This window comes from Acanthopagrus latus, chromosome 8 (assembly GCF_904848185.1).
Source record: "Acanthopagrus latus isolate v.2019 chromosome 8, fAcaLat1.1, whole genome shotgun sequence".
Classification (NCBI taxonomy): domain Eukaryota; kingdom Metazoa; phylum Chordata; class Actinopteri; order Spariformes; family Sparidae; genus Acanthopagrus; species Acanthopagrus latus.
Window position 1 is genome coordinate 28,805,367 of NC_051046.1, and position 27,739 is coordinate 28,833,105.

The following is a 27,739-nucleotide window of genomic DNA, read 5'->3' on the forward strand; positions in this document are numbered from 1 at the left end:
CAGCCAACAGTCGCGTTAGAATCTTGTAGAGCTGCTCCTATATATTAGCTATCTCACAGAACTGACCAACACTACTATCACATGACTGTTACTATGAGCAGACTTGGATTTTCATCCTGTGTAATACTTGTTCTGTGCTGAGGAGACTGCCATGTTGTTGTTGGTGAAACATTTTGAGCACTTTCCACTTGACTTTTTAAATGATCTTTTAAACTGACAATGTGTAATGTGTGCGACTATGTGTAATTAAAGGCACAATTCAATCAGGATTAAAATGTATGTGTCCCTTTGACTTCTGGACATTTTTTGTTTTTTTTTCAAAAAAGGTAAAGTGTGTGAGAAACAGCATTATAATGGAGTACTGCAGAGCTGCAGAGGCCCTGACTTACAGATCGTGCTCTCCAGATAGAAAAAAGCATGTTTGTTTGCTACAGACCCCAACACATGTCACACTAATGAAGTTTTCTTTTTGTGAAAATAAAACTGACGCTTAAACTTGCAGTCTGGAGTTTTGAGAAAAATGGACTTAGCCAGAATATTTGAATGAGGACAGCTCCCAGGTCCCTCCTTCTTCCTCCCTGCAGCCCTGCCTTCAAAGCCCCGCCCCACAGAGGAGCCTGCCATGCACAGACAGGCTTGTAACCATGGTAACAGATGTCACTTTCAAAATAACAGCAACATAAGCAAAACAATATTCCTCGCATCGCTGTAGATGAAGTTACCAGCTAATCATTACCTTACATTTTTTCTCTGAAGTATAACGTTATTTCTCTAAACCAATTCAACCACTTAAGAGTGTCCTGAACACAAACAAACGTTATTATAATTGCTTGGCCACTTGAATGACACTTTTGCTAACCAGTAGCTATAAACACAAAGCTAAACACCAGAGTTAGCATACAAGCTAACAAGCTAGATTTAGCGACAAGCTATGTAGCTCGACTGCAACATTTTACAGCCACATGCACTATTGTGAGTATTACTGTAACCACCGCCACCATAGCCTTGTGGTTAAAACATAGAATTAAACATATCAAGCAGGGGTCCTTACTTGTCCAGCAGAAAAGCAGCCAACTCTGCGTCACTCTTGAGTCCTTACAAATCCTGCAGCTCCCTCCACCTCTGAAATGATGCTCTGATATTTATCCTTGTTTTTTCCTCTGGCACGGCCCAATTCTTCTTTTTACACTGCTTTTCTTTGTCGGTGTTCTTAGTTCTTCTCTTTGATGTGGGCAATGGTGGGCCATTCTTTGGCTCTGTTGTTGTCTGTTCTCTGCCATCGTTTACAGTTGGGGCATGAATGTATCTGACCAGGTAAGGCATCCATCCATTTATTTTCTACACTGTATGAATGTGTTGTATCCTTTGCAGGATCATGTGGGACTGAGGCTGTCTCAAAACACATCGGGTGAGAGGTATGCCCTGGACAGGTTGTCAGTATAGTTTGGATCTTGCACAATTTTTTTTTACAGCTAAGCAATTTAGTGCATTCATTTTCCGGTTGATTCAGCTAGCTTGGGCAAGTGTTAACTCCACTGCACCAAGCCTGTTTGAAAAGAAAGGTCTAGATCCACTTCTGAAGTGGTTTTATGGCACAAGCTCAAAGCAGATCAACCACAGGATTATGGCATGCAAGATGTGTGACATCAGTAAGTTGTCAAAAGCCAAACAATGCACAAGTATAAATGTCTGCAGTCTTTAAGGAGAACTGGGTTCAGATTCAACATGTGACCCTTGACAAGCGTCATCCTCTCTCTCTTCCATCCCCTTTCCTGTCATCTCTCTGCTGTCATTTTTATTAAATGGTAAATTAGAAAAAAAAAAAAAAAAACACAGAGCAGTAATAGTCTGCCAGAAACATGAGGAAGAAAGTAAGAGATATTTTACTGGCAAAAACAGTACATTTAAAAAATAAGAAAACAGAAATCCAGGATGGTCTGATATGAACAGAGTGAATGTGCAGATGGCCTGGAAACAGTCTGGACCGGTATTAGATTCCTGGCCCAGTCCACCCCTGCCAGGTTGGGGGCTGTCACTACCCGATCTAAGTAGATGCCCAATTTGAGTAGTGCATGAGCAAGCGTGTCCGCCATCTTTGAAAAGCGAAGTACAGAAAAGACCACTTGCACAACTGCAGTGAAACAGGCAAAAGTTTTGAATTTTTGAGTGTGCTTGCTCACAAAGTATAGCATTTTTTTCAATGATTATTTTGCTATTATTGTGTATGGTACAAACATTTGGACAATGTAATTTTTTTACTTTGGCAATATTGTTCTTGAAACTTTTGATCAATAAAACCATTTCCTGGTGAGACTTATTTATGTAACTCTGACAACCATCACACATCTGCCTGTGACCTTCACATCCTACATGTGACCTCAACAATCATCATGTCACAGCAAAAACCTTAAATGACTCATGTAGAAATAATCTTAGTGGATGAACTGTGTAACATTCTCACGACTGAACAACAACAACAAACTCATCTTGGAGGTAGTTAAGCTGTGTCCTACCACTGGGATGACTGAACATATTCATTCTCTGCTGCAAATGACACTAGCAAGTCTCTACAACAGTCAACAACAACTTCAATGCCTCTTTTCATAGATTCTCCAAATCTACGGAGTGGTGGAGAAAAACTTCCACTCCAATTCAGTGGTTTTCTCAGAGGGCTGTTCATTTGAGTCCAGGTGCACTAGGGATGGTTCAGTGTTACTCTACAAGTGATTGTATTTGAAATAACTTTATTATGGAAACCATCCTTGATCACTGTAGAGGACAAATACTTAACACTTTGAAATTAGAAACTGATGTACATGGCAGACACAATCTAATGTTCACTTTTTATAAGCTAGCAAAGTGTTTGTTCTGCTTACAGCAGTTGCTTTTGAATTTGTGGACACAGGAGCTTTGGAATTAAAACAAATTAAGACCCCCATCCCCCACCCCCCAAACAAACATATTTTCAGTTCAAAATCAGCATCAATGCCAATTAGCAGATCACATTCAGGGCAATATTTTTACAATACAAAACACATTTCACCAGAATCCATATTCTCAAGTTCTGTACACATTCCAGGTTGGGGCTTTTTGGATCTGCGCTTGAAACAAGTTCACAGCAGACAGGATATTTCAAGTTTCTTCCTTTTACATTTCAGTCATTTTTGCCACAAATACACCAACATGATATAAATTAGGAACTGAAAGTGGAGGTAATATGTCTTCCCACAGAACTGTTTCTTCCTGTGTGGGCTTCTGTTCTACACTCCTGAGCTTCCTGAGTTACAGCTCAGGCCAGAGCTTTTCCTTTCGGAATAGTGTCCTCACCAGTCAGAATTTGAATGGTGACTGATGGAGATGATGCTGAGAGAGAACTCCTCCACAATTTGGTTTAAACATTTTCTTGCAGTCACTAAAGAAAGTCACGTCTTCATATTAATTTGCTGCAGTATAGACTGTTTCAGTTGATGACAGGTCCTTTTTGACATTCAAGCTGTAAAATAGGGATAGGTCAGGCTGTGATGTCCCAAACTGTCCTGTTGCATCATTTCCAACAAGCAAAAGACTGACGTGAGGAACGACATCACTGCAGGCGTGGCCAGTACTGTGACATGTCTGCTTCACTTCCTGGAACTTGGACTGGAACTGAAACACCAGGGGAAATCAGACCTGGTAAAAGGAGAGCAGAGGGGTTTTAGATTACAGTTACAGTATAAGACAGACATTACACAATAAAAAAGCCTGTCTGCATGTTTTAATTTTTTATCTGACAAACCTCGCTGAACCTTCCATCTTTACAAAGTGATGTGGTACAGACAAAATGACAGGAAAAGTTGTACAAAAAGCAGAACATATTTACAATATCTCCATGTCATGGAATGCTGCAGAAAAGTCTTTTTTTGTCTGTAATTTGTATTTAGTCCAGCATCCAGCCTGTTTTCAATATTCCAGGACTTATTTAAAGGAACAACTTTACTACATTGAAATATTCAAACCCAAGACACCACGTCTTAATGGCCACATCACTGATCATCAGCAGGGTGTTAACAAACCTGACACAAATATTGAAAAAAAGTTAGTAACTTCCTACCTGTTGACGATGTTGCAGAGGAGGTCATTGACTGGCTGTTGATGTGTGGCTGCATGTGTGGAGGAGTGTACGTCTCAAAATTTCGTCCATTTACAGTGGGGCTGGTGGGCAGCATGCAGGAATATGAGGTCTGACTGGAACCCTGGAAGCACACATTAATCTTACCCATTAAAACAACAGAATATAACACCGTTATTCACTATTGGAAAATTGCCGTGCAATATTGCCAATGCTGTCACATCCTCGTAACTATCAAGGTAAGACTCCATAGTATGTTTTCTGACTTACAGGCTAGGTAGACCTGAGACTGGACAGAGCTTAACACTGACTCCAGAAACACAAAGAGGTAAAAGGTACAAGCAAAGCATGCTAATTATTCTGTTCTTGGCTTTTGGCTGAAGGTCTTCAGTCTCCCCACTAGAGAATATCAACAACTAGTGGATTAACTTTCTTTTTGACAGACATTTAACTGAAAAAAAATCCCCACAATGACTGGAAAGGTAGAATGTTTCAGCAGTCTTGTAAAATAATCTTACTTGCATAGGGAGGCTGGCAGCCATACTGAAGCTGGGCATGGCTGGTAGACTGTAGCTGTTGGAGAGAACTGGATCTGACCTTCCCAACATGGATCCCGATGTAAAGGATACTAGAGACAAAGAGATATGAAACATGGAAAGGTCAAACAGATCCGTAGTGTCCCAGGCAAAGTTTTTATCACACAAACTAGGGAGACAGTTGGTCCAAGACATTGTTTTACAAGCCACATGTTAATCTCAAGTTGGAGTTAGTGGCTCAATTCTACACACATTTTAAGGTGCAGTCTGTATCCTCAGAACTTTGATACCTAACTCAGTTGTCAGAAATCTAGAAAATGTAGATTTCTGAGGAGTCTACAAATATAGAGCTCTAGATGTGGTTTACTATGGCAGTACTGGGCGAGGACACTAGACAGCAGTGAACTATTAATGATGTGTGAACTAAAACACGTGTTTGCAAGATTCACAGACTGTTTCATGTTGTTAAAATTATAAACACCAAAATATGTCTAAATACTCAGCTGAACTTTAGTATCTTACACTGTGAGCAAACAGTCGCAGCAGAGTAGCATATGACAACCAGCTAACTAAAACAGTTATTTGGATGTATTTGGCTGAAAATATATCTATATACTATGTATACCATGTGATGTGGACATATTTTGTTTTGGACCACATTGTGCATGCTGGGTTACTGACACAGTGCCAATTTACTCTGTCGAGTGGGACACTTGAACAGGACAGAGCCATTTTGAGTTTTATTAGTAACTTTTATGACAAGTCACAATGTGTTCAGGGAAAAAGGGCCAGTTACACTTTACAGAACAATGTATGTTGCTGTATGCTGTAATATTTCTCTAATCATAGTTTTTATGCTGTTGAAAATACAGCTCAAGCATCTTGTGTAATAAATTAGATATGTCTACAGATATAGTTTTTACTAAGGGGTTTCAGTCAGTGTTTGGGCAATCCCACTTTTCAGTACCTGGTGTAGTAGGTTGTGGTAGAGGCTGGTAAACACTGGCGTTGAAGCTGCTGCTGATGGGAATGTGGTTGGAGGAGTTGGACACCTGACGGCGTTGGTTTCTCAATTTTTCCTCTCTTCTCCACTTTGCTCGTCTGTTGGAAAACCAAACCTGAATGTTCCAGAATAGAAAACATGAGTTGTTATAATGGGTAAAGGATGTGTTGACATGTTTTCAGGTCTGTATTAGAACAAAACTGACATGTCTATTCATACACTGAAAGTGTTATTGGTTGATCTGATAGTTCCTCTTGTCTGTACTTTTGTATCTATGCAAAAATACAAAAATACCCCTGATTGAAATCACCCAAACAAATAATCCCTTCACAGCCAGTACGGACTGGGGAAACAATTACAGTAAACCAATAACTGTAAACCATTTGAATGTGGACAAGTCAGTTGTTCAAAGATATATCTGAATAGATCTTTTTCAAGCTTCCAACAAGGCAAGTTGTCCTAGACTGATTATCACTAATTGCATATTAATATCATTATTTAATGAAAACCATACATTATTACAACACACATGCATGCATGCATGCCTGCACACACACGCAGACGCTTACTTGCAAAAAAATGTCTACTAAGAGGTTACCTGAATTCTTGCCTCTGGGAGATCTATTTTGTTGGCAAGGCGTTCTCGGGCAAACACATCTGGATAGTGAGTCCTTTCAAATTCTACAGAAAAGACAAACTGTGTCATTACATGATAGTGTAATATATCTTGGACAGTAAATTTGGAGAGAAAACAATGAAGCAGTGATTACTTTGAGGGGCTCATTAAATTGAACTTAAGAAGCACTCACTATCACTATGAAAGTGACTTTTCTCTCTGAAGAACTGTACATCGTATATTATGACACAAACAGGTACCTCAGTAATTACTAGGTAGTACCCTAGGTAAACAAGCACCTGTTTTGAAAGGACATGTTAAAAAATGTATCTTTAAAGGAGAATTTTGGTCGATTTAATCATGCAGCTTCATTGCTCAAGCTACCCTTGGCTTGCCAGTACCGAAGACACGAACACATTTGGTCCAACCATCCGTCGAGCGCGCTTACTCCCTCACTGGCAGAGACAGAAACGTATTCCAGCATTTTTATTTTTCTGTTCATAATGTACGTGTCCATGTTACAGCCTGTCATGAGCCATGAGCCTTACAATAGCCTGTTAATCCTGTTGAGCACACGCTCAGACTGACTAGTTTGGTCTAGCTATCAAAGGACATGGATGTCAACAAACTGGTATGTGGCGACTTGCACAAGCACACTGTTTAACTACTTTTTTATTCATTTTGAGTCATACACGCTACAGTGCTGTGTTGTAAGGTGTCTGCTGATGTTGCATGACTTTTGGGGTGAGATTTGGAGCATGTTAAGAAGCTTAAAACACGGTGTAAAGTTCTGACCCTATGCTGTTTGCTGTCAATGCTAACTCTCCATTCACGGAGCCCTGTAATGGTTGGACCAAATGTGTTGACGTCTTCAGTACTGGCAAGTCAAGTGTAGCTTGAGCAATGAAGCTGCATGATTAAATCAACCGAAGTTCTCCTTTAAGTATCCAAATTAGGTTTTAAGTCAAATGAGGAGGATGCAAAGCTGCAGGTGTGTCATTTTACTTCCCTAGGACATATTCAGTAAAGTTAAAACTGTTCTATGTTTAGTTACACAAGATCTTGTTATCATGTTAACATTCCCTACAGTTGTGTAATTGGTTCATTGTGAATCTGACCTGACTCATTCAACTTAAAATGACTATATTGGTCACATACAAACTAAACAAAGACAAGAACACTGGATGGCTCATAATTGTTTACCCATACATATCTCAGTCTGTTTTTGGTTCCATGATGTCCTAAGGTCTGTTGCACTGTTTCATGCAGTTACCTTTCTCCAGTGCTTCTATCTGCTCCTGTGTGAAAGACGTCCTGTTTCTCTGCAGTTTCCTCTTCAGCTGAAGCCTCATCTGAGTCTCCTCTGAGTCTTCACCATTGGAGCTAACTGATATGGTGTTCTCTCCTCCCTCTGAAGGTAGACACTCTGTACCAAGGAGGGAAGGAACAAAATACATAGAATTACTGTGATGCTTACATACAATATGAGCTGGGTTGAGGTGAACTCCAGCCATCAGATAAATGCAGTGAACCAAAGCACTATCCTCCTCTGTAGTAAATGGAAATGCATAAGAACATACACGTACCGCAAAACTGAGCTATCACAGCAGGTATGTGAGTAGATATGTTTCTGACCAATACATGATCATCTAACGAGTAATAATGTGTTCAGAAATTCCAGTCTGGCTGTTGGACCAACCGTTGCACTGAAACAGATTTATTAAAGGTAGTAAATGACCCACTATTGTCAACTGATGCCAATAGTGTGGTTGTCCTCATTTTGTATTTGAGGGCTGCATTAGACACAATTAATCATGATATTTGAATCTATGGATTTCAGAAATGGGTAGGTCTCTCTAGTAGGACTTCAGTTGATTTTTTGTGAGTTCAGGGGATTTTGTGGCCTGGATGTTTGCCCTATTCTGTTGTCTTTATACAAGTAGAGTTCATTTTCAAAAACAAATAAAAGCCATTCTGACAATGACACACCAACACCAGGAGATAACTGTTTTAGAGACTGAATGCTGCAAATTCTGTATTAATTTACTGTAACAAAGAGGGATGCACAATTGTATGTATTTGTTTCACAAGACAACCACTGGTCTTTACCTGCTGCAATCCTATCGATATTTGGATAAGGAAAAAAAAACAAACACTTTTTGTACCTAAATGAACAGGAAACTGATATTCTAGCTGTATACAGAATCAAAATATGAGAGGCAGATACTGCAATCAGTGCTTATTTGTCCATCCAAACAGTTTGAGACTCTATTTATGGATGTGAATGGATATAGACTCTGATCTACATTTTATATTACATTTTACAGAGTTTAATTGATCTTTTCATCCAAGAAACATTGCCAAAAAGAAACCATTTCGAAGTCAGAACAATGGTAAATGCTGACACATGCATTAATTACAAGATGCTTAAACTCGCTTTTTCCCCAGATACATTAAAAGACTTGGTTAGTGGATAACTGTGAACACTGCATCCAGGATTTTGATTTCTAAAAAGAAATCACACTGAACCACTGTCTTTTAAATATATTTTATAGTCCTTTTACATTTCTGTAAATCCAACAACCTTAAACCTTTCTAAAGTGACTCTTTTTCATTTTATGCTGTTTTCTATTTTTATGACCCTATTCTGTGAAACATCACCCCCATAATTCACGGAACAACAAACTCCTGGTATATTTAACAAGAAGTCAAGGACTTGTATTTTGAATCTAGATTTATAGTTGAGGTAGTTCAGCTGCTGTGTTATACAAATCTAAATCATTGATACTGATACATAACTTTTCCTACAGTTTTCAGGAGGTTGTTCTTAATGTTTTAATTATTACACATTTTTTTTTACTTACTGACATTGTTCATTTTCACCTCATTGTTTATGTTTTAGTTTCATGTTGTTGTTGTTTTTTTTTTTTTTGGCTTGTTTTATTTTCCTGTCAATCCTGTTCCATGAAGCATTTTGGGTAATATCATTGAATAAAAGATGCTATACAAAAAAGCTTTATTAATATTAATATTAAATTAATAATAATAATAATAATAATTATTATTATTATTATTATTATTACTAAAACCAAATACTTGATCATAGTAGATGATACAATATGCATGAAATTAAACCATGCATGTGAGTCAAAGATAAGTGAAGGTGCAGGGTACTTCAAAGTGGAGATCTCCACCATGTGATCTCTGAGCAGAAGGGAGCTTGACTCCAGCTCCCTGTGGACCTCATGTTATTTGTGGTGCTACCCTAATTATTCATTATCCCCAGCAGACAGAGACTGCAAAACAGAATGAAGCCATTGCTCAGTGTCACAATCAGTCAGGCAGAAAGAGACACAAATGAGAGCAAACGCCCCTTACACACACACATACACACACACACACACACACGCACACACACGGGCATAAACATGCTGTAGTCTGATGAGGAGGCAGCAGCCGTGGTAGTATAGCATGACTTGGTTTCACTCTTGCATTCCCAGGGTGCTGGAGGAGAAGCAGCATATGAGTCTGCTTCATACAGCAAATGGGGCCTCTCAGCTACACACACACTGAGGGAAAAGGACAGGAAGCTGCTCATGTCAGATCTATACACGGTGTCCTCTGCACCATGAATTAAAATACATTTTGCAAGTGAGCAATTAACTACAGTAAAATAATGATAATTTAATGCAATGGCATTTAGGAACACCGTAGAAGAAAATCAGACTTAAATGTCATCAGATACAAAAAAAATTCAGTCAAAATCTTTGTATCTTAAAACGAGGTCCAGATTTAGTCACAACAGAAAAATCTTGAGTTGTTGTACTTTGAAAGAAATAAATTAAAATGAATAGGTTACATACAGTTTAAAAATGAAATGAGAAACATTTAAAACATTTCTGTTGTTGCTGCTGCTGATTTTCTGGCCTTGGTCATGTGATGAACAAAATGTAGTAGACAGGAGGAAAGATGTGAGAACATCTTTGTGTATTTAGAGAAAACTGCAAATGGTGGAAAATCATGTTATATCTGAGCTGTTGTGGTGGGAGAGGGTAAGTCTTGCCAGTCCATGCCAGTGGCAACCAGTCACCAGGATAAAAAATGTTGGCACTTAATGTTTCTGCAACACAGATTCATTCACATTTGTACATGTCATTCCATATGTACCATATTGTAATTTCAGCATGGTTCAAGTTGTCCCGAGGTCTCATCAAAAACACCTACTTTTGTCACCACAAACTGGTGAAAAACTCAGGACTCTGGTTTGACAGCCTGCTGGACTGTAACTCCGCTACCACCCCCTCCACCATCTTATATGTCAGTCAGGTCATAAACATGTCATGTAAATATGCTGCTGTTTTATAAAAAAAATAAAATAATAAAATAAATGGTACTGTCTCAGCTGTGGTTGTGAGTGAACTCTGTACGATAGTAGCAGTGGTAAAGTAGGAGCAGTAGTAGTTATTATAGGTCTGAGTTAATGTCTCACCAGCTGTAGTGAGTGTGGTCCCAGTGTACCACCCTGAGCGTCCTCCCCATGAGTTTTGTCCATTGAGCATCTTGAGTTTGTCAAACATCCCTTCAGGTCCCACTGTGCCCATTTGCTGCTTGTCACTGGCCAGGTTCCTGAGCACTCGATTAATGGATGAAACCTGCTCACACACAACATTGTAGTTATTTATGTATGTATTTATTTATTTAATTGTACAGCTTAAACATAAATACCAACATTTTATGTACTGTACCAAATGTTTCAAGATGGTCTGTATCTGCAGTCCCTTAGCAGGTCCGCTTACATAAGAGCATATATTGTTGGACATGTATGGCATTGTTTGACAGACCTCTGTGATATATGATGGTAACAATATGTTAAAAGAGAAAGGCAGCAGCCCGTGGCCCATACTTACAAACACATGCACATATATTTATTGTAAAGTTGTAATTGATGTTTATAATACTTGATACCAAAATAGCCAATTAATCACTCGTCAAACATGGTTTGGCTTGGCAGCTGACCTGACCTCCAATCCCCACAGCTTTGTTGTATATTATGAACCATTTAATACATGTTTTATTGTATGTTTCCTTGTTTGTTCACAGTCAAGGACTAACTAAATTTAAAGCAACATGATGCGATGGTACAGTGTCTGATAACAGAGGTTACGGCGTCTCTGTCTCGTGTTTCTGCTCTATGTAACTTAAGTCAGAGGGAAGGATCACAGGGTCACATTCATGTTTACCATATGAGTTTTCAACTTGTAACATGGTTATGATGTCATGAGTTCTGTTTGTAGTTAGCATCTACATTACATCTGATAAACTGTTCCACCTGGGATTTGTAGTTTCACCTGTGTCTGTTTATTGGTTTGTTGGTCAGCAGTATTACACACAAAAAATACTGAATGGATTTCTATGAAACTTGAATGGAGGATGGGACTTGGCCCAGAATAGACACCATCAGCTTTCGGTGTAAATCCCAGTAAACAGACAGATCCACATTTTTTTTCTAACTTTCTTAAACATTGTGAGGTCGGACGTTATCATTATTTTCTAATGAATAATGGGAATAATGCATGGATCTTGATGAAAATAATCAGAGTTTTTTAGGTGGCTGGTATCAATGAGTGACAACAGTTTAATACACATCCTAGATCTTTAGATCTGATTATATTAAGCAGTTATGGCTAGTTTCAAGGTTAGGTGATACAAGGCTATAGAGTTTGATATTGTATTAGGCTGAATTGCCTTAAAGGGGACTGCTGGGCCTTGGCACAGGTCTGAGTATCATCCTAGTTAAAACTGCCTCCTCCAGCTTATTTTTGTGCCACATCTGCTGACTCCCCTGCTCTTCTAGTACTGAGACCACCTCCAAGCCTCGTGTTAGAGTGTAACAAATGTACAATGCTTCATTGATTAGGATCAATGTTTGGCTAACTGGCCCTTGGCAAAGCTCTAATTGGCATGACTTGGCTGAAGAATAGAAGGTCTTACACTTGGTATATTGTCGTTGGTGCAGACTCCCTCTGCAAGCAGTCGGTCTCTAATCTCCCAGGCAAAAATGGATGGACACTCTCTCTTGTACTGAGCGATCTTTCCCACAACCTCTGGAGTGGCCACCCTGGGTTTACTCCCTCCTATGGCCCGAGGACGGATGGAACCTGTCTCGTAGTACCTGCCCAAGATCTTACTCACACAGCCATTTGACACCTGGACACAAAAACAGCATCACATAGATTTATTGGTCCTAGGGCAAAAAATGATTAGCCTCCAAAAGGTTTCTGTTTGGAAGATGTTCTACGGAGCCATCATGGCAACGACTAAAGGGAAACTCCACCACTAAACCGCCAGTGATTCTTTGTTTAGTTTGTTTTCATATACGTTTGTTCCACTTTGTTAAGTGTCCTTGGGTACCCTGAAACAACTACAAGCATATCATGCAAATCTCCCACTAAAACTGTTGGCCGGGGGATTGTGTTATGGAAATATAGACATCAGGTATTAACAGGGAAGAGGAATGTGTGGATAAATAGATATATGTAAAATATGCAGCACTCCCCTGTGCAACATCTTATATTCTATTTTTATAATACATCATGTGCAATAGATCTGGTTAAGTGAAATAATATGCTGCAGAATTTTATTCTTAATAAAGAAGAGTGCAATGCATATTTATTACTTTTCGGACACTTGTTTTTAAACTTGAGATTCATACCTTCTTACTTGATTTTATACTTAATGTGTTTGAGTTGCCTGTCAATTTGTTGTCTACTGGTGTTTTTATTTGTATGACCACTGAGATGCTGCACTGAAATTTCTAGTACAATGCGAAATGACAATAAAGACATTCTATTCTATTCTATTCTATTATTGTTCTGAAGGGACATTATCTATTGTTCTGCTGCATAAATTTGGTGTTTGTAGAAACAAGGAAACTTTGCTGGAGCTAGTGACTATTAGCTAATTAGCTCATTTAGCTATTGAGCTAGTGGCTTTATTAGCCGACTGGTTTCTGCCTGGGTCACAACCTCAGTTCATGGGGAGAGTCGCCCAGAACAACGGGACTCAGCTTAATTAGGCTCAGCAGGGAAGTGAGCTGGACAGCAGACATGGACTGAACACAGCCTCTGAGACAGGTCAGTTTATAGACAGGGGATTTGGTACAGAGGTGACTGACAGTGACTTCTACCAGGACTGTGACACCAGGGACAAAGAGAAATAGGAGTTGGGGGAATATTTTCACATCTTACTCTGTGAACTGAGGTTTTATTTCAACCAAACCAGAGGTGATTATGGAAAGACAATCAAACACTGCTGGTGAGTTTCATTAAGTTGTGACAACTTTGTTTTATGATGTGTTAAGAAGGCAATTAAGCTTGTCTTAAGAAACTTTAATTCAAAAGATGGTGTACAGATGTGTTTTTTCTGATTTAGGAAGGAAAATGGGTTTAAAAATGTTTCCTTTCTTGACGTTTCGTGAGTTTATTTTGTTGACATATTAAACCAAGAAACAAACTCACCACTTGCCTACATCTCTCAGCTGGAACTAAATAGATATCAGACTATCATCTCTTGAGCTACAAAATGGTATGTGAAAGTGTTTGGACTGTTTATCTCAAGTTTGGCTGTATCTTACACACTGGACCTTTCAGTATCATACTGTAGGTCATATGTAAGCATTTCAACAAAAAAGAAGTTGTTGTTTTATTGGGAGGGCAGTATTGATGTAGAGTGTCAAAAGTCCAACTGGATGCCAAACCCATAGGCTAACCTTACCAACACCTAGTGATGCAGTGTATTTCTACTGTGTGTTCTTCTGTGTGACCTCTGACTCAAATTAGATGGCTAGTCTCTAGAACCAGTGGCAGTATCAGGTTCGAGCCTGATGAGTTTACCTGTAGTATTCTGGATATGTCACAGGGTCGAGCTCCACTGTGTGCCAGCTCCACTATCTTCTGCCTGGTAGAATCAGGTAAAGGTCTCCCATTCACAAACACACCTCCCAGCTGGTTTACTCCACTGTGACCTACACACACAAACACAGAAAGTAAAATAAAGACTTTCAGCTACTGGTCTACTATTAAAAGTGAAGCCTAACCACAACTGAGTGGCCACATTGATCAGGCACATGCAAGAGAGGAAGGAGCACAGGTCAGAGTAGGTGTGCAGGGCAAATCATTTAGCGCCTCTCTCATGCCAAACACAATAGTGTAAACTGAAGCTTTGTTACTATTGGCCCACCCTGTCTGAAGGACTGACCCATGTCTCTATGCTGTTGCCGTACATCATGTCTTACATAGCTCTTTTACCTGTTCAGGTTTCTGGCAATACTGAGGTCCAACACATCGTAAAGAAGTGGTGGCTTTAAAGGTGCTCTTTGTAAGAAAAGTAGATATTTGGGTCTCATTCCCAACTCAACAAATACTGGACACTTTGGGCACTATAGCACTATAGCTTTGATTCTAGAGAAGACAAACTGTGACCTGAGTCAACCAGGTTAGGGACAGATGGTGTTTGATCACTGTAGTGGCCCAGGGTTCAAGTCTGACCTGGGGCCCTTTGCTGCATGTCATCTCCCCTCCCTCTCATCCTGTTCCCTGTCATCTCTTAAGCTGTCCTATCAATAAAGTCATATATAGGCCAAAAGATTCGCACTGATAAATCTGAGATGAGTGGAATTAGACGATCTTTTCATTTTTGACAGTCAGGCAATGAAGAGCGACTGTTCAGCTCATGCACTTTAAGTAGGCGGAGACAAACTAGTTTTCAACCAGTGAAAAATATCAAGCTGACACATCTGTATGTTTTTGTGTAAAGCTTAAAATTCTGTCTGCTCATCAACATATTGCAGGTCTGACATGTTTCTCGCAGCAACCAGAGTCTGTGCTGTGACACTGTGCAGGTTAAGTAGGGATTTACACTGAACCAATTGTCTATTGTCCATTAATGGCTCTATGGGGGAAAGCATATTGCAGATTTATAAACCTCTCAACAGGGCATTAATAAATCATACAAGTGACCAACACACACGCAGTGTGACCAGAGAAGTTTGGCTTTTGCATATCAGAAAAGGTTTCACTATATATGCTCCATTCTGCCATCATTGGAAGGATGACTACCATAAATATTAATGAGATAAAATTAGATAAGATAATCTTTTATGGTCCCAAAACAGGGAAATCTGCATTATTGCAGCAACAAAGAACTAACATAGAACATAGAACTAAGCATCAATAAAAACCATAATGATGACTAAAAACATGTAAACAAAAAAAGCAAGATAACGATAAAGCATTAACAACAATTGAAACAATATTAATGAGGAAGTCCTGAGGAGGTGTAGCATTTAGTTAGCGACAAACAGCCACCAGTATAGAGGTGAACTGCTACGTTCACCTTTATACTCTCACTGCTGACATCACACACACTGTCACTTTCACGCTCTGTCCATCTCTCTCTTGACTTGCTAATGTTACACACACAACTTAATCCTTAAAGGAGTTCACTGCTAACATGACGCATTTCTGTTGAAATCTTGAGAACACACGTAAAACTAATTCTCAGATGATTAGGCCTGGCAGGGACTCAGTTTAGGTCTGACATGCTGTTGGTTGGAAACCTTGGACTGTGTGTGTTATCAAATTGCTGAATGTGTTAATCTGATTGGGTTTTATGTATTATCATATTATTCTTATATCATGTATTATATAATTTTCAGTGTTACATGTGGTTTAATAAGCATTATTCCATAGGTCATAAGGCCCTTTTAAGTCCTTACAAGAGGCTTATTTACATTAAAAAGACTACATAAGTTTTAATAATATCATCATAGACTATATCAACCATTAAAATACATTGTTCTCACTTTAACTGACCAATAAAGGCTCATTTAACCCTAACACTGTGACATAATAAGTTAAATAGACCCAGTGGTTGGTAATGCTTTTATCAACAACCATGGAAACTCATAAGGCTTTTATTTATGTTCTTAAGCAGTTTATAAACTCTTTATAAGCACTAATCTCATTAGTTATTTCATTTAATGATAGCGGTAGTTATTATTAACACTTGTATAGTTTTTTTATTCTTAATAAATATCTTATAATAATTCACAAGGGCCTTATTACCTATAAACTAATGGATATTACAAAGTCACCAAAGACATGTAACCATTCTCAGCCATGTGCAACAAGAAAAATATACAGTGACAGAATGTTAATTCATGAGGATATTCAGCAACGTGAGCAACAGTGATTAAACAGCAGTACAACAGAGCTACAGTAAAGTTAGTATGTCACCTGGTTCCTGTATGTCTTTGTAATTGCTAATCATTTATTGCTTACTAGAACTAATAATTGGTGATTAATCCAATACTGAATGATTCAGCTGAGAAAGCTCAGAGTGTGCCTGCTCATTCATTCATTCATTCATCGATATATAGAGAGGACAGAGTGTAGAAGCACAGGGAGATTCTCTCTGACACCACCCCCTCCTCCCTTGGAACAGAGCTACTCCACTGGAAAAACAGATGGATAACCTGGATCAGCATCCGATGCGCCTCACATTGTCATGCCTTTGAACTTCTCATCTGGTTGATTAAATTATATAAAGAGTAAGGGCCTCAGAAGAAGCTGCTGTTGACTTTAAGTGTGATGCTGGATTATTTCACCCTCTAACTGTCCCTCATGCTGCCTCACATCATGTTCACTTTGTGTTTTGGGGTCGATTGTTTTGCCATAGAAATGTTAATCACAGTGTCACTTCCCAGGGGAACACGCTGGGGCTTTCCTCTGCTGACACACAATTAATAGACAGACATATGGAGTGAATTTGGCTGTGGTCTCTCTGTGGACACACACACACACACACACACACACACACACACACACACACACACAGTGACTGGGCCCCTGGGAGAGCAGCTCAGCAGCTTTCACTTTAAATCAGCTCATTCACACTGAACCTGACTGAATTTACTTTCATTTCAACCGTTTACTGTTGTTATCAATACACTCGCTACTTTAAACATTGTTGTTTGTCCATGCACCATAGCAGAGGGATGATAACACTGGTCTATGATCAAAACTATTACAAATCATTGTTGAGATGATGAGGCAACTAAATAGTTCATGTTTGGTTTGGATGGGTCTTGGCAAACATTGAGGTTTGGGTTGAAATGACAACTTTGCTATGGTTAGCAGAGTGTCATCTTCATGTTTACAACAATAAACACTCAGTTAAGGTTTGGGAATGATTGTTGTCATGCTTGAGAAAAAATGGCATCTGACTTCCTCTTAATAATAATTGTGCTTTGTTACTTGAATATAATATATTTTGATATTACAGATGCAGTTTTTCTTTTTGCAAGGCAGGTGTTGATATGATATCACATTTTACAACCTATTAATCTGATGTTTTTTATGAAACATTACATAGAATGATATGTCTATTTTACTGTAAATAAAATGTTGCACTAAAATTAAAGAAGCATAGATATGTTCACAATTGTCGGTGTCATACTTTGATATCTCTAAGACAATTAAATTAAAGGCCGGAAGTCTGCCAAAACCATGGCCACAGTTAGGGACAAAATTGTGAAATTACTGGATATTTTTAAGGAAACTGTAGGATAATTTCCAGCCATTTTTGTGTGTTGCTATCTTGTTAAAAAAACAAATTTAATGAGAAGTTGAGACGTCTCAAGTAACACTTACGGTGCCCAAAACAGGTATTTTAAGGCAAAACCTCATCTTTTCTGAACCCTAAACAAAGGAGATTTGTGCCTAACCATAACTAGAGCATAACACCAGAGCTGCAGAAAGTACAGTACCAACATTTATTCTGGCAACTGGGTTGTTGTTATACCACATTTTACAACTTATTTTTCTTATGTTTACATCAAAAGGCCCTATGCAATCATATCTAGTTTACTTTAAATAACAAGCCAAATTAAAATGAATCTTTGCATGTGTTGTTAGCAGAGAAATAATCAGTCTTCTTGCATATCCACAGTATTTTCTGAGAAATTTACAAATACTGACAAAAAAATAAAAAATAAAGACACACTCCTCTTTTAACATTATGGGACAAAATCTAGCAAAAATAGAACTCATACCATTCTGGATTTTTGAAATCAAACAGAGATTCCAATATCCTTACACGAGGCAATGCAGTAAACAATGCATGTTCTAACCAAGGTATGCCAAATTCACATTTCATATCCATTCTAATTACCTGAGAGGCACAGTTTCATCAGAAATGGGATACATCTGAACTGGCTGTTTACGCAGGGAAACAGACATGCATTGACAGCAAATGCACGTTTGGATTTTTTTTTTTCTTTGGATCATATTTTTTTGTTTGACTTTGAATAAAATAATTCTATTTCATGTCTAGTTTTGATTTCTGTGTAACACACACGCATGCAGGCACACACACACATACGCACACACACACACACACACACACACACACACACACACACACACACACACACACACACACACACACACACACACACACACACACAGAGGAGCTGCTGATTAGAATGTCCGGCCTGGTGGAGCACAATGACTGAACCCACTTTCATTTTAATCATTTCCTGACTCAACCTGTGCTTCATTCACTCATCAGCAACAATTTAATATTGGTGTTCACCATTAGGTATTCCTCTAAAACCCACCCAGCCTCCAGCCAGCTGCTAACTTTTCCCTATTTGGACTTTAGAAATGGGGATGTTTGACAAAAGTACCAAGTCTGACATTTAATCCAGTGTTACTGCCCAGCAGAAACCTGGTGGCATTTCATGTGAAAGAGCATCATCCAAGGCGAGACTGATGTAAGGGTAAGCAGCGTGGAATTGATACTCATCAGAGGAGAGATGCAGGACAAAGAAACAAGCAAAGACACAAAGAGAAAAGTAATCCACACACCTTCACTGCAGAGAGCGTGGACCTCTTGTCCAGCAGTAAGAAAGAAGAAATCAGGTGAAGTTATCAGTCCCACCCAAAACATTTTATACAGCCCAGCATTTTGATCTCATTTATCATCATTAACAAAGATATCTAAAGGACTGAATCAGTCATTTTGATGACCATCCAAATTTAAGGTACATTCACATACTATACACAAGTATAGAGTCTGCTATATGGATGCATTTAGGTCTGTTTTACACCAATCATTAGAGTATTTCACTTTATCTTGGGCATCATTTTTGGTTGTTTAGGGGAAAGAAGTGTCTCACTACTTGTGCTTCTCTTTCCTACAGACTCTCTTTATGATGTTGCTATGTCCTCAGATGATGATATTTACTTTATCCATTATCACTTATAGAAATAGGACAAAACTACAAAAAAAAGTACTGGCATAACTGGTGCAAGCCAAAATTATGATGTAAAAAATGCAAACTATTGGCGTAAATTGTGTGTGAGAGATTGTTCACAGGGAAATCTGTTTCCTGATCCACACAATCTGATATCGCCTTGTTGGTGTTGTTCCTGGAACGTCATAATTAATACTGCTACGGGAGGATCATCATAACTGATCGCATTTTTGTTATTTCATAGCTTTCTGAAGAAGAAGCATACAGGAGAACTTATCCTGGCAAACTGAAAGTAAATTAGGAATAATAAGTTAAAATTGCTCCTGAAACAACATTAATTAGGATGTTCCAGGACCAACATGGTGGAACTGGATACACCTTCTTGATGCTGCCTTTATCTTAGAGCATTCTCTAACAGGCCACATAGCACAGCTCAAGGGACTTTTTAGTTTTATAGGTACTTGTATCCCTTTTTGTTGCTGAATTATAAGCTGTTTAACATACATCCAGGTTAAGGTTCAAAGGTGAGACCTTTCCAACGATATATCTGGGTTAGCTCTACGGCAAAGTATGAATTATCCCATGTCACAGACAAAAGCCACTGGAGGGAAAGTTTCAGAGAGGACTCTGAGGGCACAGTTTATAAAATGAACATTCTTGTTTGTTTGTCTCCTTTTTAAGGGAAATAGTGTAGAAATAAGTAGCTTTCAGAGCTGAACCTGTAGCTAACAAACATTTTCATTTTATACTGTATACACACACACACACACACACACACACACACACACACACACACATATATATCTATCTATATATATATATATATATATATATATATATATATATATATATATATATATATAAACCCTAACCCTAACCAAAGTTATATTTTAATACTAACAAATATTTTACAAGGAAACAATGTAATTTCAGAAATTATGAAATGATGAGAAATGAACAAGGCTAAATGTGGTTCATGTTTTAAATGAATAAATGGTAAATTATAATATAGTTAATAGTTAATAACTGAAATATTTTTTCAAGCAACACACAGATATTAGATTAACTACATTACATTAACATTATATATACACATGATAATAACAACAAAATAATAACAGTACTTTAGAGATATAACTCACTGTTTTGCATCATGGAGGCCACTCCAGTCTCCCAGCTTGTGTGACTCCTGAAATCTGTACAAACAGAGACATCATTTATTGTAGTGATATACAGTGCCGGCCCAAGCCTTTTGGGGGCCTTAAGCAGAATTCGATTTGTTGCCCCCCTCCCACCACCACGGAGTCTGTGCTTGACAATTATTGACACAAATGTCACAGTGACATGACTCAAACGCTGGCAGACACAGCAGCTGTAGGCAGGTATACTGATCATGACATCAGAATCATCGTGTCTTGAATTATTTCACTTACGCCTCAGGCCCGGTTGTTGTATCATGCAACACGTGATTAGACAATAAAGCACACGTCTCTCCCTGGACACTTAATTAGAGTAAAAGAAGAGAAAGTGTCTTCTTGAGTCTCCTCAAGTCAGCTCTTACCTAATCAACTTTTCGACACTGTTTATCAGACAAAGAAATGCGTTGAGGTGAAAAATCCCGGGACACAATCTGAACAGAATGGCTGAATGCCAATAAATCCTGTGATTGGTTCATATGCTAATATATGCTAATTTCCACAAAGTTATGAGCACAGACACTCAGGTCCAGTGTGCTCCCACAAACTGAAAAGCAGGACACATCGAACACATTCATCCATCCTCAGTAATACTAAACATGATTTCACTCCACCCGAGATCACAATCACATCGGCTTTCCTCTTATTTCATTACATAACTTAACTGACACCCGCACATTTTTCTACCTTCTCCTCAGGACATTACAGACTATCAGCTGTGAGTGAGGAATTGCTTCACGTATCGTAGATCATCTGTGGAGAGACGAAACACTGCACTGACAGGTCACACTGAGCACTGGCAGCTTCTTGTCACAGAGTTTGTGGAGAAGACGAATCACGTTGTTCTTGTTGGTGTAACGACAAATGCTTATTTACAGGCAGTGTGTGTGTTCAGAATTGAATGAAAACTAAAGCCTTTCAAATGAACTTTAAGCATATGATATAACCATGAAATGATGAATTATTTTCAATCCTCTCATAATAACAGAGTTTTAATGCAGGTAACGCCTGTCTGCTCATTCAGCCCACAGGTAAGTCCTGATCCTGATCTTTACCGTGTGCTCACTGAGATTATCCTGTAAAAAATCATGTTGAGAAATAAAAACTGAACATTTTGAAACAATAATAATAATAATAAAAAAAAACAGATTCAGACTGAAGCAAATAAATCAGTTGATATAACTCTGATAATCAGAGAAAAAGTTTTCACGACTCCATGTATTCCTACAAATATATTGATATATCCATTATGTTTTCATTTCCTCATATGATTAGTCATTGTTTCATTTGTTGTCAATTTGCTCTACAAAATGATCTCAGACCTGTCGGATATCACTGAAACAAAGGAAATCAGTATTGACCTGCCTCAAGATTGTTTGTTGAACGGAATAATGAACATTTCACATTGAGCACTATGACTTGTGGTACAGCAGAAGAGATATCAATAATGTGAAATTTCTAAATAATTTTCGAATGACTGGTTATAAACTGTTGGTGTCCTGGTCACCTTGTTTGTGAGTTTGCAGTTCAGTGCCATCTCTACCATCAACCCCCAAAAGAGGACAGCTTGCTCCTTACAAATCATGATAGATATATCTATATGATTATCATGAATGATTATCCATAAATATAGAACTGTCCTTCATTTCCACCCGGGGCCTTGCTGGTGAGGATGGTGTGACGAGCCAAGACGATGAGTGGAACTATCTGTTGTCAGCACTGCGTGTAGAAAACACGACATCTATCCATCATACTTCATTCCGATATTCACACCAAGGCCTTTCAAAAGCTCACCAATAATAGCTTCAAAGCGGCCCTCTGTTGTCATTACCAACCTGCATAATGAACATGAAGCAGCTCGACACACACACACACACACACACACACACACACACACACACACACACACACACACACACACACACACACACACACACACACACACACACACACACACAGGCCGGCTCTGGGCACCTTGTCCGCGCTGTAACTCAGCGCCTTTCTGCCTGTGAAAGGAGACAAAGAGCCGGAGGAGCGGAGCCGCGGCTCTGCTCGGTAAATACCCGCCAGGCTTTGTGTGTCCGCGGGATTTTGGTGTCGTTGGCTCGTTAGCAGCGGCTCGTTAAAAAACCTGCGACACAAAACCGCAGCGGGGAGCCCAATTTGACCAGTGCAACTGACATAAAAGAGTTCTGTTGAACACACTGATGACAATATAAAAGTTTCATTGAGCCGCATTCAGCGCGCTGATGAGCAGAAAAGAGCCGAGAGAAGCGCAAAGCTGCGGCCGAGCAGTGAGGACACTGCACAGAGCCCTGCATGTTCATCAGCGTCATCATCATCATCAGCATCATCATCATCATAAAAATCATTATTCCAGCAGCCTAGTAGCTAATGTTGTATTTCAACGTTTATATAGTAGAGACGTAAAGGCAACTGTTGATGCTGAGAGTGAGAGCATGTCTGTGAGAGCTGGACACCAGCAGACATGGAGAGGACTCACTTCACCTTCATCATCTTCACTTAATGTTAAGAGGGACACACACACACACACACACACACACACACACACACACACACACACACACCCTACCTGCCTCCGGTCAGTAGGTGAGCATACTGTGCAGCTGTATAGGTTGGCCGTCCTTTTCGCTTTCATTTAGTTGTTCCTGACTTGTTTTTGAAGGTTTGTGGTGGATTTTAAGTGTTAAATAACGGTTAATTCAACCGTTCCGTCTGAGCCCTGTTCCCACAGCCCGGTCTACGTTACGGGTTGCTTCGGCTCGGCGGCTTGTCGGCGGTCCGTCCCCCCGCAAGAAGGAAACGAAGTGCGTACGGAGAAGATGAGGTTAGTTCACACTAGAGGATACATGGTGTGTTAAAAAAACAAACTCAACACCTCCCCTGAAAGGTAGAAGTGTGGTAGGAAGTGACTGTGTAATGATTCCACAGCAGACAGTTGCTCTGCCCGCGGTGTGTGTCCGTGCAGGTGCAGTGAGAGTCCCGGTGTGTAGCATCAGGACCGGCCCGCTGCGCGCTCAGCCCGCCGACACACAACACTGAAATGTGACACATTCTCATGTTGGATGAATTCAATCTGACCGGATTAATCATGCAGTTAATTGGCTTCGATTTAATGGAGACGTTAATTAACAGCCGACTTAATTAGATCATCAATTAAGACCAACTGTACCGTCTTGTATATGCGGCTTTGTGTTTAAACCGCGTGTATCAGACGGAGAGCAGACGCGTCTTCTTATTCAGAGTGTGAGTCAGACACGTATTATACAGGAAATTAAAGTGACACGTTTTCTGACTGAGTTACGGTTGTAAGGCCTCTCACACACTCCGTGTCTTTATCCTGGGCCTCCATGAACAACGAGTCAGATACACATTACAAGGCCTCCTCTGGAGAACCTGTTCATCTAGAAGTTTAATACACTGATCTTCGTTATTTTCTCTGTAGATATCAACTACAATTTTCTGCAGCATTTTTTTTTTACTGATAATATAATATAATATAATATAATATAATATAATATAATATAATATAATATAATATAATAAATATAATATAATATAACACACACACATATTTATATATATATATATATATATATATATATATATATATATATATATATATATATATATATATATATATATATATATATATATATATATCACTATTTTTACAGAAAGGCTGGCTGCTCCAAAATATTTGAAATATTTGTAGTGCTGATTTAAGGCGGATTTTGTCGTGTAGCCTAAATAAAAGGTTTAATATAACGAATGTGCTATGAACGACGAGCGAACATTCACTCTAGATGATATAAATAGTTTGTGGGATCTTTTAAAATAAACGGTGGAACACAAGGTCTGAGGCTGGATGGAGAAGAAAATCTACTTACACTAATATACTCCTCGGCCGCGCTCTGACGAGAACTTTCTGCTAAATAAATCAACCTTGCTGTCCTGTCGAGCCTCTGGAAGCCATCCGAGAATATGAGCGAGGACCGATCCACCCGCCGCTCCACGCGCCCTCAGCACGAGCGGCAAATCGAAAGCGAGCGCTGTGTTGGCGTTGTTGTTTGTTTGTTTGTTATTTGTTAGATAGTTTGTTAGTTGGGTAGTTAGTTTGTTTGTTCGTTTTTTGTCGGTTAGTTAGTTAGTTTGTCGGTTAGTTAGTTTGTTAGTTTGTATTTTCTGCGCCCTGACTAGCGCCTGTTTGGGTCGGCGCGGTCTACATGGGACTGGTGCGCCAATTTAACTCCGAAGCTGCAGTCCGGTCCGCGGCGGAGGCTCTTGTCCGCACAGTGACGGTGTTGGACTGCTGCTCTTCATGTTTCATTCAAGGACTTGAGCTTACAAATACAGCGCACGTGTGGCTGAGGCCGCTTCAGCGCAGCTCCTGTACCAACATGTTAAGCCTGCTGCCAGCATGAGTCGCAGAGAGCAGCGGGTTCGGTTCTGTGAATGTCTGCAGCCAGTCGGTTGTGACGCAAGAAAACTCCTGAAACTAAACACAAGTTTCAGGTTTTGTGTGAGGTTGTCCATGGTTAGACATAACAAACCAGTCACATTTCCATAATTTAGGATTTCTGTCATTTAAATTCAAAATACAAATTTGACCCTTCCTCTCGGTGTGTCTCTTTCAAATGTTGCTCCACCAAATACTTGAGCCCTGAACGGACACAGGAGTGATGGAGAGCGTCATCACGCTGCAGGGCTGTTTTTGAAACTCTGTCACTTCTTTCGTCTTTCAACCATTTTCATTTGTTCATGCTGAATCGTTCACTTGTTGTTTCTACTAATTCAGACTTCTCCTCTGTTTAAAACATATTCTCTTTCTTTGTGAACATCACAGTTACCAACTCATCACCAGCAAACTGTCACTTTTTAACTCCAATCTCCAATGGAGAAAGTGTGTGTGTGTGTGTGTGTGTGTGTGTGTGTGTGTGTGTGTGTGTGTGAGAGAGAGAGAGAGAGAGAGAGAGAGAGAGAGAGAGAGAGAGAGCTTACCTTTCTGTGGCATGCTGTAGACAAGTAAAGTTTTGCGTCGTTTAGTTTTCCAACAGCTCCTTTCTTCTATTCTTTCCTGCAATTAGTTTCTCCTTGACTGAGGAGACAAGTGCAGAGAGAGGCAGAGCTGCTCCACTGAGGAGGAGGGAGGTGAGAGGAGGGGTGAGTGGGAGGGCCGAGAGACTTTCACAGAGAGAGGATGGGGAGAGAGAGGAGGGGAGGCTTCCAGCTCCATTGGTGAGAGCCTGTTTGTGTGTGTGTGTGTGTGTGTGTCTGTGTGTGTGTGTGTGTGTGTGTGTGTGTGTGTGTGTGTGTGTGTGCGCGCGTGCGTGTGATCACTCTCCCACACTCCTCCCTCTCTCAGCCTCACTTCGCTTCATTGTGCTTTATTGGCATGACATTGAGCAGTCAGGGCAGACTGTACATACAGCCTATATTTGAAGTATGATTAACAGTATTAAGACATACTTTATCCTTCACTTAGTGTACTTTTTATCTGGGGCAGGTTTTCATGGTTTGGGCCAGTTACCAACTCACAAACAGACACTGGACCAGAAGAGGTAGAAGAGTTTCTCCTTCCTCCTTCTTCCTGCTGCACCAGGAGGAACTCCACTGCATCTCCAAGGTGTCTGGGTCTTCTGCCTGTCACATAGAAAGTGACAGAAGTGGGTTTAATACCCAAAATTCCTGGATCTGTCCCTTTATCTGCACCAAAGGCTAATGGGGTCTATTCTGTGCTGAGACCCATCATCCATCCAAGTTTCAAGAAAACCTGCTGACAAACCAACCAACAAACAGACAGGTGGAAGCTGAATTGTTTCTGGCAGAGGTAATCACAAAACATAGTGCATACATAAACAAATCGAAACATACAGTGTACAGTCATAGGTTTCAGAAAAAAAAGGCAATATGATTTCAAAAGTGTATTCCTGTTTTCGTTGTTAAATGAATCAGTTGTAGAAGAAAATGTCAGATCTTGGCTGTAGAAGCATCTGCTTAATAAAAGAGTTTGCATATAGAATAGTAAAATGAATCATGTTCAAGAGTGCCGTCATCTTGATTATCATTTCTTTTTAAAGCTTTTGGGCTTCCTCTGGTAACCCATGATCACCTTCTGTTTAACCTTACAAAACTGTGAACTGCAGGTAATTCCCTCAGGCGAAGTCTGCAGAAATCTGGAAAGTTGCCTCAAAGGGCTGAAAATGTCTGCCAGAAATGATGAAACGTTCACACCTCCACACACCTAAGCAGTCACTGCCAGAAGTGTGCTTGGTTGTTGGATTGTCAGATAGAAATTATGAGATGCTATGGCCCCTATTCCAGGTCAGAGAGATGTCGGTGGCTGGAGTTGCAGCAACTGTGTTTGCAACACATATTATGTAGAAACACGGTGGACACTTTTACTTACACGTGAATGTTATTTATAGGTCTGTTAAAATGTACTACGTGTACTATAAAAAGACTGTTTTTAAAACTGAATAAAAAGACAACAATTAATCAACCTTACTTAACCTTTGTGTGAACCAAACTGCAGCTGTGGATCAACTGAACTTCCAGGCCCACCTTGATACAGCAGCATATAATAGTAATTAAAACATTAGTGTGTTGTCGACTTTGTGGCCACAGTTTGTGTAAGGACCTTTCCTGTTTCAAAGTGACATTGGCCTCAGGTGCATTGCAAGTAGACTGACTCATGATTGACTCAAGTAATACAACTAAAATGAGAATGTTTTTCATCTCTTCACTAACAAGTTGTCAGTCTGTCTTCATGGCCGTTCTGCACTGCAGTTCTTCATTTATCCACTAGATGCCCTTCAAATTTATCACTTGACCATCCAACCCATCCACACAACAGCTCGTCCTCTTATTTGTTAATCAGTTATATGGACTTCCCACCCACCTCCTCACCTGCGTCTCGTTTGCTCGTCAGCCACTCACAG

General features: G+C 39.5%; 1 protein-coding gene across 3 annotated transcripts; it reads right to left on the minus strand.

Annotated features, from left to right (window-relative positions):
• Positions 1-1,406: 1,406 nt before the first annotated feature.
• On the minus strand, positions 1,407-25,921 carry LOC119025113 (paired box protein Pax-6-like). Of its 3 annotated transcripts, none has more exons than XM_037108474.1 (11): positions 25,800-25,921; positions 20,724-20,777; positions 14,156-14,286; positions 12,255-12,470; positions 10,753-10,915; positions 7,537-7,689; positions 6,246-6,328; positions 5,612-5,762; positions 4,627-4,736; positions 4,091-4,232; positions 1,407-3,669 (listed from the first exon to the last, which is right to left on the minus strand). In XM_037108474.1, exons 1-11 carry the CDS (start codon positions 25,810-25,812, stop codon positions 3,584-3,586), a joined length of 1,302 nt encoding a protein of 433 aa, XP_036964369.1. In that variant the 5' UTR covers positions 25,813-25,921; the 3' UTR covers positions 1,407-3,583. The 3 variants fall into 3 exon arrangements, with proteins under 3 accessions (XP_036964369.1, XP_036964371.1, XP_036964370.1); XM_037108476.1 differs by lacking the exon at positions 25,800-25,921 and adding an exon at positions 24,689-25,446; XM_037108475.1 differs by lacking the exon at positions 25,800-25,921 and adding an exon at positions 23,371-23,946 and having other exon boundaries at positions 1,408-3,669.
• Between the last annotated feature and the right edge of the window lie 1,818 nt (positions 25,922-27,739).

Excerpts from the sequence above, each read along its gene's own strand:
- LOC119025113 (XM_037108474.1), bottom strand. Across the intron at positions 10,916-12,254 it reads CCAACGACAATATACCAAGT|GTTTCATCCATTAATCGAGT; the intron begins GTAAGACCTTCT and ends GTGTGTGAGCAG. Across the intron at positions 7,690-10,752 it reads GACCACACTCACTACAGCTG|AGTGTCTACCTTCAGAGGGA; the intron begins GTGAGACATTAA and ends TCCTTGGTACAG.